The sequence below is a fragment of the Chinchilla lanigera genome, unplaced genomic scaffold (genome assembly GCF_000276665.1).
Source record: "Chinchilla lanigera isolate Chin_1 unplaced genomic scaffold, ChiLan1.0 scaffold00008, whole genome shotgun sequence".
NCBI lineage: Eukaryota > Metazoa > Chordata > Mammalia > Rodentia > Chinchillidae > Chinchilla > Chinchilla lanigera.
In genome coordinates this window covers 37,500,447-37,518,721 of record NW_004955409.1, presented here as the reverse complement: position 1 = coordinate 37,518,721, position 18,275 = coordinate 37,500,447, and the positions used below count along the sequence as shown (strand labels likewise).

The window sequence follows — 18,275 nt, the reverse complement described above, 5'->3', positions numbered from 1 at the left end:
CAGCCCAGGCGTGCGGGGCGCAGAGCCCTGGCCTCGGCCCGTGGACGGCGCCGCGCTGGGACCTCCGCGCGCAGTGAAGAGCCGCGTTCTCCTTTTCCCCCGCTCAGCTCCACAGCGTCGCAGGGCGCTCTCAGTGGCCCCCGAAAGTGCTGGCCTCCAGGGCCCGGATCCCAGTCGGTCGGAGCTGCGGGCGACCGCCCTGCGTCCTCCTCGCCGCCTCCAGCCCCCGCTGCCTCAGTACCTCCGCCGTCTCCTTCACAGAGGCCCAGGTGAGACGCCTCTCCGCTCCGTTACAAGAAGTGGAAGTACTGTGTGCACCAGAGTTCTTTTCCACGTTACATACAGTTTCCCCAAATAAAGGTTTAACATGAAGTAGTAAGCACGACTGGTTTCAGTATAGTAGAAATCATGGTAGTGATGTTCACATGGCTGCACTTAGGGCAGTGATTCAAAAAGTAACTTCCCAGCATAAAGGGAAGTCATATAATCTCCATAGGAGTGATTTCTCTTCCTGTAAAAATAATGTGACCCTTTTAAGCATGAGCTCTAGGGACAGTGTGGGCACAGTGGGAGAACAAGAAGTAGAGTCAAAAACCGAAACCAACAATAGCTGTGGTATAAGTGTGTCCAGCCTCTGGCCCCCAGAATCGGGCAGGCATAGCTTGCCTGGGGTGCACTGAGTGAAGAGGAATTGTCTTGGGCCACATGTAAAATGCATAGTTAACATGTATAAGTAACAAAACACATATATGTTGTATTAAAACACAGGCATGTTCAACTTGTAAACTGCAGGTTGGACCTGACTGTCAGAAGGGCCTCATTTCTGCATGACCCACGTCACTGAGTACCACTTGTGGCTTCCGTTTACACAGGTCCAGGCCTCTCCTGTCCTTCCTGCAACTCCCTCGCCCACAGTGGTGCCTGAGGTGGTTCCTGGAGAAACTACAGATGTAGTCCAAGCTGCTGCTGAATTGAGCTTCACGGAACTTGGGCTTGGCTCATACACCCCAGTGGGATTAATCCAGAATTTTTTGGAATTTTTGCACATTGACCTAGGCCTACCTTGGTGGGGGGCCATCGCTGCATGTAAGGGGGAGTATATCCTGGACAAAGGTAGAGGAAAGGGGTGTGGGGGGACCTCAAAGAGGGCAGTTGTGTGAGTAGATACAGAAATTTGGGGTTCAGAAAAGCAGATTTTTCAAATGAAGTTCATGGTACTTAGACGCACTGTACTTACATATTCTAAAGAGCGTTATAAAACCACGTGATCATCTGGGGTTCAAAAAGTATAAATACTGGAATGTAAGCAGGGAATTGGAGTAGGGGCACCTTAATAACAGCGATGAATCTACCTTGGTTTAGGAGAGTAGAAGGTCAGATCAGGCACTTAAACCCCAAAGTAAGGAAGCACACTGCTCTTGTAAAGTCCAAAACTGCAGTTTGCATTCATTTTCTCCTTACACCTTGCTTTATCGGTTGTCTCCTCTCTCCTGTATTTTCCCTACCCTGAACATATGAACATGTTCATCCACACCCATGTGTCAGTTGTGGCAAGTTTTCTTCCCTTCATAACGTGTTCCTCTTTCCTTTTTCTTTTATACCTTTTAATTAAAAGAGTATCTGCATCCAGTGGGCCTACGTCTTCCCACATACTCTTTAACCTTCAGCAAAAGGCCTTTAACAAAGTCACTCACTCTGCCAGTGCCACCGTTACTGTATGTACTTTTCATGTCATACTTCACCTTTCTGCATTAGACGTTTTAGAACATGACATCTTCCCCTTACCTTTTGTTTGTTTGTTTTTTTGTTTGTTTGGTTTTTCTCTGGTACCGGGAACCGAACTCACGACCTTGCGCTTGCCAGGCAGGCGCTTTTGCCGCTGAGCTAAATCCCCAGCCCCCACTTCCCCTTACCTTTCATGAAAGGCTTTTCCTGGTTTTGCCTTTCTGCATGCCATCTTCACTACCCAGTACCCTTAGCTCCCTCTTCAGTGCTGATATTCAGGCTTCCATCCTTAGCTCCCTGGTCTCTTCTCAGCCCAGACATTCATATGTCTGTAGATAACATGCACTAAGTATCTGTTAGAAGCCAGTCATGGTGGTACATGCCTGTAGTCCCAGCAGTCTGAGAATTGCAAGTCCAGACCCCTCCTGGTCCACTTAACTTAGACTCTGTCTCAAAATAAATTTTAAAAAGAGTTGGGGATGTAACTCAGTGTGAAGACCCTGGGTTAAATACCCAGTAAAAACAGTTGTGGAAATGACCAGTGATACAAAGTGTAAAGAAAGTAAGAAAGAGCTGAAGCAGTATGCCAGATTACTTTCTACTACAGGCGTTCCGAGAACAGCAGCTCTCAAACCTCATTCCTTGGAGATGCAGAGTTTTGTAAAGGTCCCGCTAAGGAAGGTAAATGCTCTAGCATAACAAGTCCCATTGCCAAACTTTGCCTTCACCAGGGCAGCTTGATTTATTTTATTTGTATATGGTGTCTGCACTTGGAGCTCAAAGGAGAAAAGTTCCACTAGTAATAGAAAAGCTCAGGGGCAATTGATGAGAAAAGAAGCTTCTGTCACCCTTTTGTTCGAGGAGACAAGCGGATTCCTGGTCCTCTGCTTAGAGAAGTTACTACTAAACCTTTATGATGCCAGAGCAGAGAAACCGAGCCTTGAAGACACTAAGTCTGTACCCTGTCCTAATTTCTGGGCCCCTGGCATGAGTCACAGTGTGGAAAAGTCTGGAATAAAGACTTTTCAGTGCGGTCCTAAAACCTTCACCCTCCTAGCTGCACAATCTCTTTCATGTTACACCAGCCCTGCTTTTTGTCTTCCAGGTACAGTCCTTGCCCGCTGCCTGGTTTTTCCCATCATTGTGAAGGGCCAGCGAGAAGCAGCGAAGATCCACAACCATGTGCCAGCAATCCAGAAGTTTTCCGCTCGGATCAAAGAGGCCAAGTTGGCAGGAAACAGTTTTGAGCGTAAGTCGTGCAGGTGACCGTGGGAGGGGACCACGTGCACTTCTGACCTGCTGGGAGAAAGGGACAACCTAAACCAGGAAGTGCTACAGTTGAGCAAGTTCTAAAGAGTATGTTTCTTGGGCCTAATGCTTCTGAAGATTGGCCAAGGTCAGTTTGAAGTTTCATGGCCCAGGTGATGTGAGTTTTCACCCTCACTGACATAACTGTTAATCTAGCCATTTTGTCTCAACCCACAGTTTCCAGGGCCTCTGCAGAAATGACACAGTACCAGAAAAAGCATGACATTAAATTGTTAAGACCTCTCATTCTACCACTTACTCAGGTGAGCAAAAACGTGTCCCTTCCTGTCTCATCCTGAACCCATTAAATGACCTTCTGTATGTTTCCCATGCCAGAAGAGCAGGTGGTGGTGACAGCTGTCGCTTTCGGTGATGGGGTAGTGAAATGCCGCCTCTGTTGAAGTGTGCTGACACTGTTTATCTGTTTGTCCTGTGTAACAGGCCCCAGTCTTCGTCTCCTTCTTCATTGCCCTGAGAGAGATGGCCAACCTTCCTGTGCCCAGCATGCGGACAGGCGGCCTGTGGTGGTTCCAGGACCTCACAGTATCTGACCCCATGTTTATATTACCGCTGGCAGTTACTGCGACAATGTGGGGTGTCCTTGAGGTGAGCCCACATTGCCAGGTACCAGCCTGCAGAGTGAATGGGAGCTGGGGCAAAGTGATTGTGCAGAATAGTCACTGTACCCCTTGGAGAGACAGGATAGATGGAAGAGAGAGCAGAACCAGGCTCACTAGAATTGCAATGCACTCGCTGTAGTTTTTCCCTGCTGACAGCTAGGTGCTGAGACGGGTGTGCAGAGTGCTGACCTTCAGTGGATGAGAAATGTTATCAGGATGATGCCCCTGGTAGTCTTGCCCATAACCATCCAGTTCCCCACGGTAGGTAATGGCTTCGGAGCCAGCTCCACGTCCCTCCACCTCGCCTAGCCACCCCTAGCGGACTGACCATCAGTGCAGCTCCTGAGTACCCTCTCTGCGTTGTCACCCAGGCAGTGTTCGTGTACTGGCTGTCCTCCAATATGTTTTCCCTCATCCAAGTGAGCTGCCTTCGGATTCCCGCTGTGCGCACTGTCCTCAAAATCCCCCCGCGTATTGTACATGACCCTGCCAAGTTACTTCCACAGGAAGGCATCATCAAGGGCTTCCGGAAAGGTAAGGGCACAACCTGGAGACAATGGTGTAAAGGAGGGAATGGGACTGATCTCTCCTCTCTACGCAGGCTGGAAGAATGCTGAAATTGCACAGAAGCTCCGGGAGCGTGAGGAGCGCATGCGGAATCACCTGGAGCTAGCAGCCAGGGGTAAGTCAGTGCTGCAGGTTGATTTCTGTCTTTGGTTTCTTCTTTTCCTTTGTTCACTGAGATTTCTTTTTTTCTCACCTAGGTCCCTTACAACAGACCTTTACCCACAACCCTCTACTACAGCATGGAAAGGATCCCAGCACTCCCAACAGTGGCAACGGCAGTGACAAACCAAAGTCAAAGTATCCCTGGCGTGACACACTTGGCTGACTCATGTTCTCTGCTCATCCTGGCAGGAACTGGCTCTTCAGAAACTCATCCTCAGAAGAGACTTAATACCATGTCCTTGGGGCATGGAGAAGTTCGTTTTAAAAACTGATTCCACTACAGGCTCACTCTGAGTGTAAGAGCCCTGGCGAGCCAAGCGAACTTTCTATCCACAGGGTCAGTAAACTTTTGTGCCACAGGCTGCTTTCTGGTACTTATTAAATAGAGCTGGGTCGTGTGCCTCAGAACAGTGAATAGTTTGAGTCCTAGTAGCTTGTGCTGGCCCATTCTTGGGGCGTGTTAACACTTCAACCTGGCCATTAAGAGCTTAATCCTCCCTCTCAAACATGTACATTTGCAACCCATTTTTTGACCTAGGGTTACCTATACACTTTACTTGAAGTAGAGGTGCTGAAATTCTTAGTGATAATTAGGAAAAATGAAAGGTGGTATTTGTTTTTATTCACATACGTTTTACAACAGTGTGTATTTGTTTTCTTGTCTTTGTATAGAGATTGATTTATGAACATTCACCAGCTGGCTTGAAAGGGAAGAAGTAATGAGATACCTTGTTTCTAGTCTTTCTGTCTGTTTTTAGAGTAATGGAGGAGTTCCTGAGACACCAATACAATGAAGCCATTCAAACTTTAGGAATATAACTCTTTTATTGTTGTCCAGCACCTGTGACAGGTCCATGTCTCTAAACGAGACACATATGGAGCATTGTTGGCCCAAGAAAGAGTGGGTAGGCAGCCCCAGAGGTGCTGTGCTCTCCACCACAGTCTGCTTTATCATCCCTCTACAGAATCAGGAACAATATGTAGCAAAACAAATAAATTACTTTGCATCTCTAGAAAGCAAGTTCAAAGATGAAACTGTGTAGACCAGGCTTCTGGACAGGTGCCTCCAAAGAAGGGAGTGCTCCTGTCCAGCTTCCTTAGCTCTAGCCTGTGGGAGATCAGCCTTTGCCTCCCATGTCTTAGGTTCCAGGTGGTATTTAGTTAGACTTGCGGTCCTCTTGCTTGGACATCCCTTCTGCATCTTCCAAGTCCATTTCCGCAGCCACTGACATACACAGGACCTGGAGGTACCATGTGGCAGATGCTGCAAAGAGAAGTTTGAGTTAAAATTGGGAGAAGGTCAACAGGGCTGAGTTCAGGTGGCACTGAAGGGAATTAGTTAATTAAGCCATGGGGTTAAAACGGGAAGGGGCTGTGGCAAAGGTGACTTGGAGCCTCGTTATGCAGAAAAAGCAAACATCAGGCTTCAAAGTCACTGAGCTGATGTGAGGCTGCAAAGCTTACCCACAATCCTTCGGAGGCAGCGAGGTCGTTTTTCCTCTGGCACTCTGATGATGAGGAAGTAGAAGGGCAAGCCTGAGAGGGCAATGGCAATGCTGATGAGGGAGTTAATGGCTTCACTGTAAAGTGGAACAGCCACCAGGAAGATGGTGCAGAGGCAGAAGACGATGGGGAAGAAGAGGCTGAGCTGAGGGCACAGGAAACAGCCAGGAGTTAGCTCAGGGTTCTGAACAGCCAGAATAACCCCACCTTGCGTGAAGACCAGAGCACTGAAGGGCTGGGCGGTAGCTCAACGGTAGAATGCTCACCAAGCATGCCCAAGGACCTAGGATCAACCCCCAGCACCACAAAAATAATGTCAGAGCGCTAAGCCTTCCTTCTTTCCCATCATTTCAAGATGAAACCACCAAGTCCAAGGCAAAGGCTTTGGATAAATGGTCTTGTAAGACTCCCATGTACGCTGGGCAAGGTGGCACACGTATAATCTCAGTACTGTGGTCAAGCTGAGGCAGGAGGATCACAAGCTTGAGCCCAGCATGGGCAACTAAGGAAGACCCTGTCTCAAAACTTAAAAATATATAAAGAGCTAGGTGTGTGAGTCAGTGCAAAGGCCCTGTCACAAAAGCTATAGCCATTGCAGATGGAGCAAAGGGGAAATGGAAGTAAGTTACCTTGAGAGGACGAGATCGATCAGGTTCCTTCCAGCGCAGATAAAGCTGACCCGCAATAGAAAGTCCCACAAAGAACCAATAGCTGAAGCTGTAGTAGTTAATAAGCTGGAAGACATCTTCCACACACAAGTAGATCAGCGCCATGATGCCCTGTAGGCACAAGCCCAAGTCAGCTCTTCTTGGAGCCCTTGTCACTCCAGGTACTTTACGCTCCCCTTGCTTCCCTACAAACCCTCCCCTGCCAAGTCTCCAGGATCTTCTCATCCATCCTCTTGTTCCCACCCCTTTAGCCTCTAGTTTCAGTTCTTCATTCCCTCTGTATTTCAAGTTGATAGTTTCTTGGCTGGATTTCCAGCCCATTCTTCTTATCTTTGCCAAATGTGACAGTCTTGATTGTCAACTTGATTAGCTTGAGCTTCTCAGTGGTGGGTCCTGGACATGACTGTGGGGAAAGTATCACATCCCAGGCCCCTTCCTCTCTGGTGCTTTTCCCCTGTGCTCTGCTTCCCAGCTGACAGGAAGTGGGCAGCTTTGCTCCACCACTCCCTTCAGTAGGGTGTTCCTGCCTCAGAGCCCAGTAACCATGGACTGCAACCTCTGAAACTATGAACCAAATAAGTTAAATCTCTACAGTACACAAAATACTCCCTTGAAAGTGTATTCATCTCCATTATGATTCCAGCTTCTATTTCCAGTTCTCTCCAGTTCCCACTGCTTTACTGCAGGACTTCAGGACTTTCTGATGTTCTGTTGCCTGAATCTCATCTCTACTATTTTAACCCTGATCTTCAAAACCCACTATAACTGTGCTTCCTCCTCCAAGGAGTCTTTTGGTGTTTTGTGGGGGTTTTTTGTTTTTGTTTTTCCCTAATTACCCTTTTCCCCCATGGAGATAATCACTTCTTCGCTTAGGAAGAAATGTAGGGCAAGGAATCTCACAGAGGAAAAGGCTGTGCAAAAAGGTTGACTGCCTCATTGTCATGACGATCAATCACTACGTATAACCCACATACTTTATGCCTTATCTTAGACCAGAGGCAGTGCCCACTGCTCAGAGAAATCAGTCTCCTGGAATCCACTGTAGCAGCTGGCACAGTGCCTTGCTGTGGTGAGGACTGCGTCAATAGTTTTTCTGCCACAATCCTCTCAAGGCTTTCAGAAGGCTAGAACAATCACATCTACCAAACTTTCCCCACAATATATGGGTTTAGCAGGAGATTTAGCTTAGTGGCACAGCGCCTGCCTGGCAAGCGTGGGGTCCTGAGTTCAATTCCCAGTACCAAAAAAAAAAAAAGAATATATGGGTTTCAGTGTCAAACCTGAGATACTTACATTGAAGAGCAGGGAAGGCACAGGTGTGAACCGCTCAACATGAATCATGCAGATGGCATCAGGGAGGTGGCCTTCTCTTGAGCCCACGAAGAAAAGCCTGTTTAGGAAGATAGGAAAGGCTGAGAAAATGGTGGGGCATGGGGTCAGCCTGGCTCACCTGCCGCACAGCCTCCCTCTGCCATTCCTTAAAAGATCTGAACACTACAGAATGGAATTCAGCGTTCAGAGTAAGAACTGGAGGCCGCCACCGGGAACAAGAACGGTCGGGGAAGACAGGTGATTAGAAAGTCCAGGTCCTGTAAGTTGTACCACTTCCTGCGTGGCTCTCTGAAATACCCAACCCAGCCAGCAAAAGATGCCCCGCTTACCTAGAAGCAGCCACAATGGAGGCATTGAGGCCACCAAAGCAGGATAACGCAACAGCCAGTGGAATTGTCCAGTTGAATATTCCAAAAATCTGGTCTGCAAAGGTCTAAGGAAAGGAATGGAAAATAATCATTAGAAGAATCTAAGAGGGATGAAATCATGAGCAGGCTTGCCACTGGATTCTTCCTTTCGGAAATCCAGACCTTCCACGTAACAGGACTTTCTTAACCCAGTGTCCTAAATAGGCTTCCACCCCTTGTCCAAGGCCACAAAGAACTGGGATATTTCCAGAAGCCCACCACACACCATCAACCTGTAAGTAAAAGTCCTTTACCACAGCAACAGCGTCGCTGGCCAAGATGTCCTGCAAGTCTAGCACAGTGTAGTAGGCCACGTTGGTCAAGATGTAGATGATGGTGACGATAGGCATGGAAATGCCAATGGCAAGGGGCAGATTCCTACAGCCAAACAGAATAAAGGACACATCAGTCACACACCCGTGTCCCTCTCTCTTAACCCTTAGATTCTCCCTGCCACAGCAGTCTTTCCAGGATGAAGACTCCTGCTACATTTCCCCAGTGCCTTTGTCTTTGAGGTTGTCTAGAGGACTGGCTGAAGCTCTGAACTCTTCAGAAATAACACTGTGGGGCAAGGAATATCACATCAGAAGAAAAGGCTATGCCTAAAAAGAAAAAGGGGTTGAGAAGAGGTGAGGGACTTACCAAGAGCTATGTCAGCATGATAGTTCTTGGTAAGATAGCTCAGGAAGATGGCAATGATTTTGTTTTTATATCCAGAGACCTGAATTACTTCTCTAATAAGATTATAAACATTGGAAATTTTGTTTTAAGATTGAGAAATATACTGGGCATGGTGGTGCACTCCTGTAATCCCAGCACTCAGAAGGCTGAGGCAGGAGGATTGCCAAGAGTTTGAGACCAGCCTGAACTACACAGCAAGACCCTGTCTCAGAAAACCCAAAGGAAAAAAAATGATTGAGAAATATAAACTAGGCATGGTGGCTCTTACCCGTAATCCCAGACTCAAGAGCCTGAGTCAAGAGGATCACCATGAGTTTGAGGGCAGCCTAGGCTACACAGCAAGACCCTGTCTCAAAGAAAGAGATAAAGAGGGCCAGCCATAGATCTCTTAAGGTCCCTCTAGTCCAAAAAAGTGGTGATCTTTACAAATATTGCAGACAGTCGGCCATGGACTGCCAAAAAGAAGAGGGGCAAATCCTCATGTCACTCAGCTTCTGTCCGGTAGGTGGAAGCACCGAGCAGCCCTTGATTCCTGCTCCTACGGTCTGCTCCATCGATTCCAACTAGCTGTGGACCAAGAGTGCTTTGTCTTAAAGCCAAAAGGACTTCACTGGTATGACAGCTGTTAGTCTTTTGACACTTTACAGGAATTCCACTCCCTGGCAGTCTTAGTCCCCAGAGTCAGAGTATTTTAGAGCCAGGAAAGGTCCTGGAGATTCTGTAATTCAACCCTTCATCAAACAAATCAGTAGAAAGACCAACTCAGGCCCTCTGGGTCCCTGTCCAGGGTTCTCCTCACGTGGCAGGACCACAGGCGTGCTGGAGCGATGGGTGAAACAATACCATGCTGTCGGAGGAATTAGGGAATCTGAGAGCAGAAGGAAAACAGCAATGTTTCTCAAAGTCAGTGACCTAAAATTATCTACATAGGATTGAAAGTGGGTGAGATTACCATAGAAAAAAAGTTTTTCTTGTTTGAGGAAAGGGTCTCACTATTTTGCTCAGGCTGGTCACAAAACTCCCAGGTGATCCTCCCATCTCAGTCTCCTGAGTAGCGGGGTACAGACGTGCCCCCACACCTGGCAAGGAACATTTATTTTAAATGCACACACAAGCACACAGCACAATTTGGAGGAATGAATTTACAAGGAGTTCCCAAGAAACTTCACATCTTAGCTCTGTTACTGGCTCCTGGTTGAGTTAAGTCTCAGGCCCTTAGGCCTCTTGTCCATTACAACAGGGCTGAGGACACTGGCCCATAGCAGTTGTGGCATGTTGCCTGGCACACAGTAAGAGCTCATCAAATGATGGCAGTCGCTGCTATGAGAAATTGGTGGTGAGACACCTACCTCTCAGGATTCTTGATCTCTTCAGTGACATAGTTGAGTGTATCCCAGCCTGAGTAGGAGAAGAGAGCGGAGTACAATGCCAGGGCAATGTCACCCATTGCAAACGATGAACCCTCAAAGGAATTCTCCAAGTTAGCCGAGGCTCCTGGAACCCAAGCACAGCGGAAGGCAGAAGGGTTAGTGGTTCATTCCCCCAACCTTAAGATGACCTAGTAAAGGAGTAGAGTCACAGGTACAGTAACAGCACCAGATGAATGGCTTGCAGCACCTTGGGGTGTAGGACTGAGAACAGAAGAGGCATCTACCGATGGGCCAGCATACAGAGAATGGCACAGGAGGGGATCTCGACAGAAAGCACCCAGGCAGCTCTAGGATAAGAAACCGCCACAGAGCAGAAGGGCTGGAAAACAGAGAGTGTCCTACTCAGACTGCTTGATTCCTTTCTAACACCGACAGGGCTGACACAGGTCGGGGACGGACTGGCCTCGGGATGCCTGGGTCAACAGAGCAGTTGTGGGCTGGTTTCATACTTGGAAACTAGAGAGGGACGGGTACAAGGAGTTCATTCCTGACCCTTGCCCGCTTCCAAAGGCAGAACAGTCAGCAAGAGTACTGAGCTCGACAACCTATAAAAGCCAACTCCCAGAGCATGGCTGTCGGCTCTCTGGCCAAGTTAACCCTCTCTGGAGACAAATTAAAGTCACGTTTTGGGTCAGTTGACCTATATGCAAATTTCAACTCCCCTCTTAACTAATAGTAGTTTGGCCAAGATACTGAATTCTCTAGCCCGTTTCCTCCTCAGTAATAAAAAGGGAATTTTAACAGTCCCTAATAAGGTCATTGAAAGACTCAAATGAAATAATGCACAACATATACTTTGGGGAGTGTGGCTCCTTCACGTTTCTCAAGTCCTTCTACCCTGTGGTAGAGGCAATCCCGTCACCTGAGTGAGCTTTAGTAGAGACCATCCTTACAGGGCCAGGGTTCTTAACTGGGGTCTCCACACAGGCCAGATTTCCTTGCAAAGTATTGTATCTATATGATTATATACATTTTTATTTAAACAAACAAAAATAAAATAAAAACAGTCCACAACTTTCATGAGACTCTCAAGAGAAGGGGCTGAGGTTGTAGCTCAGTGGTTGAGCTCATAAGAAAATGCTTAGCAAGTGTTTGTTGCTAGTATTTCTTACCCTGGCCAAGTCTAACGATTCCTGCAATGATGACCGCGATCAGCGCCAATACTTTAGCATAGGTGAAAATATCTTGTACCAGTGTTCCCCACTTGACATAGGCACAATTAATGAAGGTTAAGATACCTGAAAGAAAAATAATACTGATTGGTGACTGACCCTTCCCACCCAGAAGCCTCAGGCTCCCAAACAGTATTTCTAACACCAGTCACCAAGATGCACCCTTGGGCCAAGAAAGCCTGTGTCTGAGTTCTGGTCTGCTCCAAATGGAAACCTGCCCCACAAGGTCCTCCCCATCATCATTCAAAGGCATCTGTAGAGCACTCATGTACCACACACTACCACACACTTCTCCCCCCACCCCGGCTTCTTACACAGGAGATGGAGTGATCACAGCTTTGCTGACACATGAAAGCGCACCCACTTCCTAACCAGGGCAGTGGGAGGACACTGGTGGTTGTATGAGGTCAGGGATGTGTTTGGACTCTGGGCTCTTAGGTCACAGTCTCTCATCATACACTCTCGACCCCATACTCCACACAAGAGCTCTAGCGCCCACCACTCTGACTTCAGTATTCCTGTTAACCTTCCAGGGTCCTGCTGAGATTTACCCAGCAGGTCAGGAGGTGTGGCCAAGGGTTAGGATGGAGGCCAGACTTCCCGCCCACTGCTTTCCAGCTCAGCCGCTTGTTTTTGCGATTTAAAAGCTTCTTGCAGCTAAGAGCAGTTGCATACAATGGGGATAGAGCATTTCTTCCTGCCTGGACAACACAGAAGAGCCATTCACGTTTCTCAAGTCCTTCTACCCCGTGGTAGAGGCAATCCCGTCACCCAAGTGAGCTTCAGTAGCGCTTAGAGACCATCCTTACAGGGCCAGGGTTCTTAACTGGGGTCTCCACACAGGCCAGATTTCCTTGCAAAGTACTGTATCTATATGATTATATACATTTTTATTTAAACAAACAAAAACAAAATAAAAACAGTCCACAACTTTCATGAGACTCTCAAGAGAAGGGGCCGAGGTTGTAGCTCAGTGGTTGAGCAGGTACTTAGCATGCCCAAGGTCCTGGGTTCTACCCTCAGCACCAAAAAATAATGATAATCATAATTTAGAAAAACCTATTAACTGCCCCCCAAAAAGCTATAATTCATTACTTTAGAAAAAATCCAAGAAGGAAAGCCCACACATGCTTGAGGGTGACCAGTGGTAACAAGATGCGGCAGGGAAGAGAGAAACAGCGTGGGTGCAGGGACCCCTCAGTGGCCCCAGACACACACAGATGGGCACATGCAGATCCCTTCCCCTTGGTGACACAGTGAATCACTTCCTGGCTGCCTCCTTCTGAGCCCAGCATCTGGAACACCATAGCAGTGCTTACTTTACTGGTTTCTTGGGGTTGATTTGTTTGCTCTTTCCTTGCTTGTGAGTAATGGTCTCCCTATATAGTTCAGGCTGAACTTGAACTCACTATGTAGCCCAGGCTGGCCTCAACCCATATCGATCCTCCTGCCTCAGATCCTCCTGCCTCCGCCTCCCAAGTGCTGGGATTACAAGCATGCACCACCCCACCCGCTCTGAAGTGCTTACTTTAACCACCTTCTCCCAAGGGCAAGAGCAGCCTCACTGCTTACCGTGGAGAAAGGGTGGGTTTATCTGCTTCAGGCCGTAAGGGTAGTCAGAAACCACTCCCTGCCTGAGCTCTCCTAGCAGTGCAGGCCTTCAGTGTCCCCACTTTTCCTGTTTTGTTGCTTTCTGGCCTCATCCACTCTGGTCGAGAGTACCTCATTCTGAGAAGCGGGAAAGACTGGCCTCTCAGAACGGGTCTCTCCCTCTTTCTCTCCCTCCTCCCCTTGACCTTCCTCCCTCTCCCATCCCCATTCTACTCCCTACCAGCCTTTTCTGCTCTTCCTGAGAAGGGACATTCCTGTCCCATTCAAAGGCTCACCTTTCTGCCTAATAAACAAGACAATAAACAACCGAACCTTATCACAGGGCTGAGCAAAAGTTAATAATTAAAAACACAGTGTACAGTCTCCACAGGCATCCTGCAAAATGACCAAAGTGCCTGTATCTTGTCCTCTACAAATCTGTTGATCCTCCTCAGCCAGTCATCCATTCCTTTCTCCCCACTGCACTTCTACCTACCCGCAGCCTGTAACCCTACCCTCACCTCAGGCTCCACTACTGCCTTGTACCACAACACAGACCAGGTGTCCCGCCGGAAACATCGCACAAATGTGCTTCCATATGTTTAGGGGAACAGGATGCCCTAATGCAAATTCCTGGCTCACCCTCAGGGTAGCCACCACGCTGGCACCACCAAATTGAACAGTCACAGGGACTAGCCCTGGTTCACAGTCAGTCTGCGGCTCTGAGCCTCCAGGTCTCAGCTCCTGTGGGTGTGGGCAGGGGAGACAGGACAGCCAGCCCATTCACCACCTTTACAGCAGCAATCCCTGCAGTGAGAACACAGGACTGTTTATACTTAGAGCCTGTTCCTTCCCTACTGCCATATCCACCCATTTGAGCCCTCTTCTTCCCCCACTATCCCCTCCCCCCACTCCTGAGCTCACTCTCAGTCACGGGCCCACCATCTTCCCTGATCTGTTCTTTATCGATACTGGGGCCTCAGTCTGAAGGAGGAAGGGGTCTGATGGAAAAATGCAGGAGTAGAGGGAGCTGCCTAGAGAGTGGCCAGCACTGCCCCGGAGCTCAGCTTCCCCCAGGGCCTGTGTACAGGAAATGGGCACAGCACGCAGCAGCGCTGACCCAGCTCTCTGTCTTCGCCCCCAGCGGACACAGCTGACCGGAGGCCCCAGAGCCCCAAGCGCACTGCTCTTCAAGTGCAGCCCAATCTCCTGCCCAGAGTCAGGGCAAGGAGGGGACCAGGGGCTGAGAACAACATAGAGGTACTTGCGAGTTAACCTCAAGGATGGAGATGTCCAACAAATCTACCTCTAGCAAGTCAGTCTCCACCCAGCCCTGGGCCAAGTCTACTTGAGGACGGCTTACATGACCTTCAGCCCTTGACCCAGGAGCAAGGCCATTCCTGATTGAACCCCAGGAGGAGGAAGAAGCTGCTGCAAAGATTTCATACCCATAGCATCTAAAGAGATCCTCCATTCACAATATCAAATCCCACCTCCATGGGGTCTCTGGGAACAGGAGGCTAGTCCTGGCACTAGGGCCCAGGGTTAGCGCTAGAATAAAATCCAGAATTCACCAAACCAAGTTGATTTTTTTTTGTTTTGTTGAGACAGTCTTCCTATGTAGCCTAGGCTGGCCTTGAACCCACTGTGATCCTCCTGCCTCAGCCTCCCAGGTTCTGGGATTATAGGCACACACCACTGGCAGGTTGATTCAGAAAGGAACAATGCTTTCAGGCCCAGTTTGGATCAATGTCCAGGATTAGTTTAGATACTCAAACTTAACAGTCCCTGAAAAAGAACCTTATATCTACAATCTGCTGGATGTGATGGCACATACCTGTAATCACAGCTATTCAAGAGGCTGAACCAGGAGGGTAGCAAGATTGAGCCCAGCCTAAGCTACTTAGCAACTTACAAACACACAGAGGCAGGCATGGTGAAACACACCCGTAACCCTGTAACCCATTATGCAGGAGGATTGCTGCATCTCCAAGGCCAGGCTGGGCTATGTAGTGAGTTCTACACCAGCCTGAACTAAATACCAACACCCTGGCTCAAAAAACAAAGAGAGAAATAGAGAAAGAGGAAGCTAGGAAGAGAGAAAGAGAGGGAAAGAGAAGGCAGGGAACAGGACAGGGTAGGACAGGATTTGTCTCAAAATAAAAAAAATTTTAAATGTTAAAGGACTGAGAATGTAATTCAAAGGCCTTGGGTTCAATCCCCACTGCTGCAAAAGAAAAAAAGTCCCATCTGCCTTACATCTTCTCCCCTCTAGGCTAAAAACTCAACTTTTTAAACCCTTTATGCAGCAAATACAGCTTCAAAAGCCCTCACCCCACATCCAGGACTCACTTCTGCATTTACCTCCCCGGGCAGGCTCTCCCTGGAAAGCCAAGAACCCACAGACGCCTCCAGACAGTGGCGTCGATGCAGAGTCTGTCTGAACTTCTGACCCATTGCTATCTCCCCACTTCAAGCTGATGAGCTTTTCCCCTAGCTCCTTTTTGGACCTGTAAAAATGATTTTTAAGCCTGATTTTGGACTTTATATTCATTCTTAGTAGCTTTTCTCTGAGCTTTTAATGCACCATTCCCATTTATTGGAAACACCATAGACCACCCCCCGCAACCCAGCTTGTATCGGTTCGTTCAAACCTCTTCCATTTTATAAAAGCTGCTCTTGTTTGTTTGCTTGTTTGGAGGTTCTAGCAGGGAAGTGTAGCCGCTCTTATACCCTTGCCAAGGAACGGTCCTCCTCTACGGGGGTGCTCGTCCTCTTCCACCCAGCGCTCAGCTTCAGGAGAGAGGCACAGCGTGCGCCGAGGGAGGAAGGGGACCCCCACCTAGCCAGCCAGATCAGCCAAATCAACCCTGGAGACCAATGGGGTGACAGACGCCACAGCCAGCTCACCCTTACATCTTGTGTGTGTGTGTATCTTTTTGAGACAGGGTCTCCCTATGCAGTTCAGACTGGCCTTGAGCTCACTTTGTAGCCCAGGCTGGCCTTGAACTAGCATGATCCTCCTGCCTCAGCCTCCCAAGTGCTGGGATTATAGGCCTGCGCCACCACACCCAACTACCCCCTCACATTCTTGTTTTGTTTGTCTGTTTTTCAGGGTTTTGTTTTGTTTTGTTTTTTGAAACAGGGTCTCACTCTGTAGTTCAGGACGTTCTGGAACTCACTATGTAGCCTAGGCCAGCCTTGAATGCTCAGTGATGCTGTCTCAGCCTCCCAAGTGTTGGGAATACAGGGGTGTGCCACCCCACCCAGCTACTAAATCCTTGGATTTGCTGAACATAGCTCCTGAGCTCACAGAAGTCACTGCACAAACGCTGACTAGGCACAAAGAAATCCACTATAGGGCCGGGGATGTAGCTCAGCAGCACAGCACCTGCCTGGCAAGCGCAAGGTCATGAGTTTGATTCCCGGTACAAAACAAACAAACAAAAAAAACCTCAAAACTTTAGCCAATGTGATGGCTCATGCCTGTAATCCCAGCACTCGGGAGGCTGAGGCAGAAGGATCGTTGTGAGTTCGAGGCCAGCCTGGGCTACAAAGTGAGCTCAAGGCCAGCCTCAACTGCACAGAGAAACCCTGTCTCAAAAGACACACACACAAAAAAATCCATTATATTGCTCAACTAATATGTGTTAATAATTATTGTTAAAAGTCACAGAAAAAAAAATCAGTGTTGAGTAGGATAAGCAGAGTCCTGAAGTCTGTCCCTAACACCGGCTTCCTCTATGTTGCCGCTGCTCCGCACCATTCAACTCTCAGATAATCTACCAGATTGGACATTTATCTCATCCACCTTTTTCCACCTTGTCAACAAGAATATTTTTCCTAGAGAACTTTCTCTGCTCTACAATCTCATGATGCTATCAAATGATTCAAATGAAATTAGTACATACTTATGCTAGAATGTTCAAGCTACATCCTAGAAACAACCCAAATGCGGCCAACAGCACAGTAAATAAATAAATTCAGTGGAAGACTAAGAAGCAGGGAGAATAAACAATCTACAACTATAGACAAAAATACAGATGAATCTCCAATACACTTAATGAACATGCCAGTCACAAAAGAGTACATATTATGTTCATTTACATAAGAAATCAGCTAGGTATGGTAGCACACACCCATGATTCCAGGAGACTGAGGCAGGAGGACTGCTTGCTTCATGTTCAAGGGCAGACTGAGGCTACACAGTGAGTTAAAGGCCAGTTTGAACTACACTGTGAGACCCTGTTTCAAAAAAAAAAAAAAAAAACACCTCAATACATAAGAAATCAGGCAAACCTATGCCACTATTACTCCAAATAATGACTTCTCTTTCCTTGGAGGAGAGGAGCAAGACCTGGGATAAATACAGGAGGGGGCCTGGGCTACTTTCTCCATGTGCACGCTGCTGCATATGTACACGCGCCTTGTGAAAATGAATTAATCCATGCACTCATGACACATGCATGGGTCCTTCTGTATTTGACACTGAACAAAATTAAAACTAAACCCAAAAATGAGGTTAGCCTAGCGTGGCACATTCTGAGTGAGTTCATACAGGTTACTATCGCCCTTCCTTCTTCTCATACTTTGCTAACCAGATTTAAACAATAAGCCTAGAGTTTGGGCAAGAGTCCATCTCCAGTTATCCATCCAGAGTGTTCGATCTTAGTCTATTCGCTGCCGGAGCGAGCATAGTCTGGGGTGTTCAGAAAGTACCTTTTTCAGAGAGCCGGTTTATCACTTGTGGTAGATGGACCAATGTCCCTGACTCCCTCTACAGTAGCTACATCCTAACTGCTAGAACCTGTGGGCCATGTCAGATTGCACAGTAAGAGAGAATTAAAGTTTCAGCGAGCCCGGCCAGGTGGTGCACACCCCTAATCCCAGCATTTGGGGGGCTGAAGCTGAAGGATCACAAGTTTGAGTCTCACTTAGGCACTTTTTTTTTTTTTTTTTTTGGTCTTTTTGAGATAGGGTCTCACTATGCAGTTCAGGCTGGCCTTGTGCTCACTTTGTAGCCCAGGCTGGCCTCGAACTCACAATGATCCTCCTGCCTCAGCCTCCCGATTGCTGGGATTACAGGCGTGCGCCACCACACCTGGCCCCT

The 18,275-nt window shown here is 48.0% G+C and overlaps 2 protein-coding genes across 8 annotated transcripts in view; one reads left to right on the top strand and one right to left on the bottom strand.

Annotated features, from left to right (window-relative positions):
* The window catches only part of LOC102007522 (mitochondrial inner membrane protein OXA1L), a 5,326-nt gene extending 529 nt beyond the window's left edge, over positions 1-4,797 (top strand). The window contains exons 2-10 of one of the 2 annotated variants that reach the window (XM_005377128.2): positions 108-269; positions 873-1,086; positions 2,831-2,974; positions 3,211-3,296; positions 3,475-3,639; positions 3,810-3,914; positions 4,025-4,187; positions 4,255-4,335; positions 4,418-4,797. In XM_005377128.2, coding sequence (XP_005377185.1) covers positions 108-269; positions 873-1,086; positions 2,831-2,974; positions 3,211-3,296; positions 3,475-3,639; positions 3,810-3,914; positions 4,025-4,187; positions 4,255-4,335; positions 4,418-4,545 — 1,248 coding nt within the window. In that variant the 3' untranslated portion in view covers positions 4,546-4,797. Of the gene's footprint in view, positions 1-107; positions 270-872; positions 1,114-2,830; positions 2,975-3,210; positions 3,297-3,474; positions 3,640-3,809; positions 3,915-4,024; positions 4,188-4,254; positions 4,336-4,417 lie in introns of both variants that reach the window. The other variant, XM_013510453.1, reaches the window with a different exon arrangement.
* Positions 4,798-5,188: 391 nt separating this feature from the next.
* Positions 5,189-18,275, bottom strand: part of Slc7a7 (solute carrier family 7 (amino acid transporter light chain, y+L system), member 7) — a 46,383-nt gene continuing 33,296 nt past the window's right edge. For 5 of the 6 annotated variants that reach the window (XM_005377126.2, XM_005377122.2, XM_013510452.1 and 2 more), the window contains 8 exons: positions 11,516-11,641; positions 10,323-10,467; positions 8,547-8,670; positions 8,215-8,318; positions 7,847-7,943; positions 6,515-6,664; positions 5,847-5,918; positions 5,189-5,646 (listed from right to left, as the gene is read on the bottom strand). In XM_005377126.2, coding sequence (XP_005377183.1) covers positions 5,380-5,646; positions 5,847-5,918; positions 6,515-6,664; positions 7,847-7,943; positions 8,215-8,318; positions 8,547-8,670; positions 10,323-10,467; positions 11,516-11,641 — 1,085 coding nt within the window. In that variant the 3' untranslated portion in view covers positions 5,189-5,379. Of the gene's footprint in view, positions 5,647-5,846; positions 6,031-6,514; positions 6,665-7,846; positions 7,944-8,214; positions 8,319-8,546; positions 8,671-10,322; positions 10,468-11,515; positions 11,642-18,275 lie in introns of all 6 variants that reach the window. The other variant, XM_005377123.2, reaches the window with a different exon arrangement.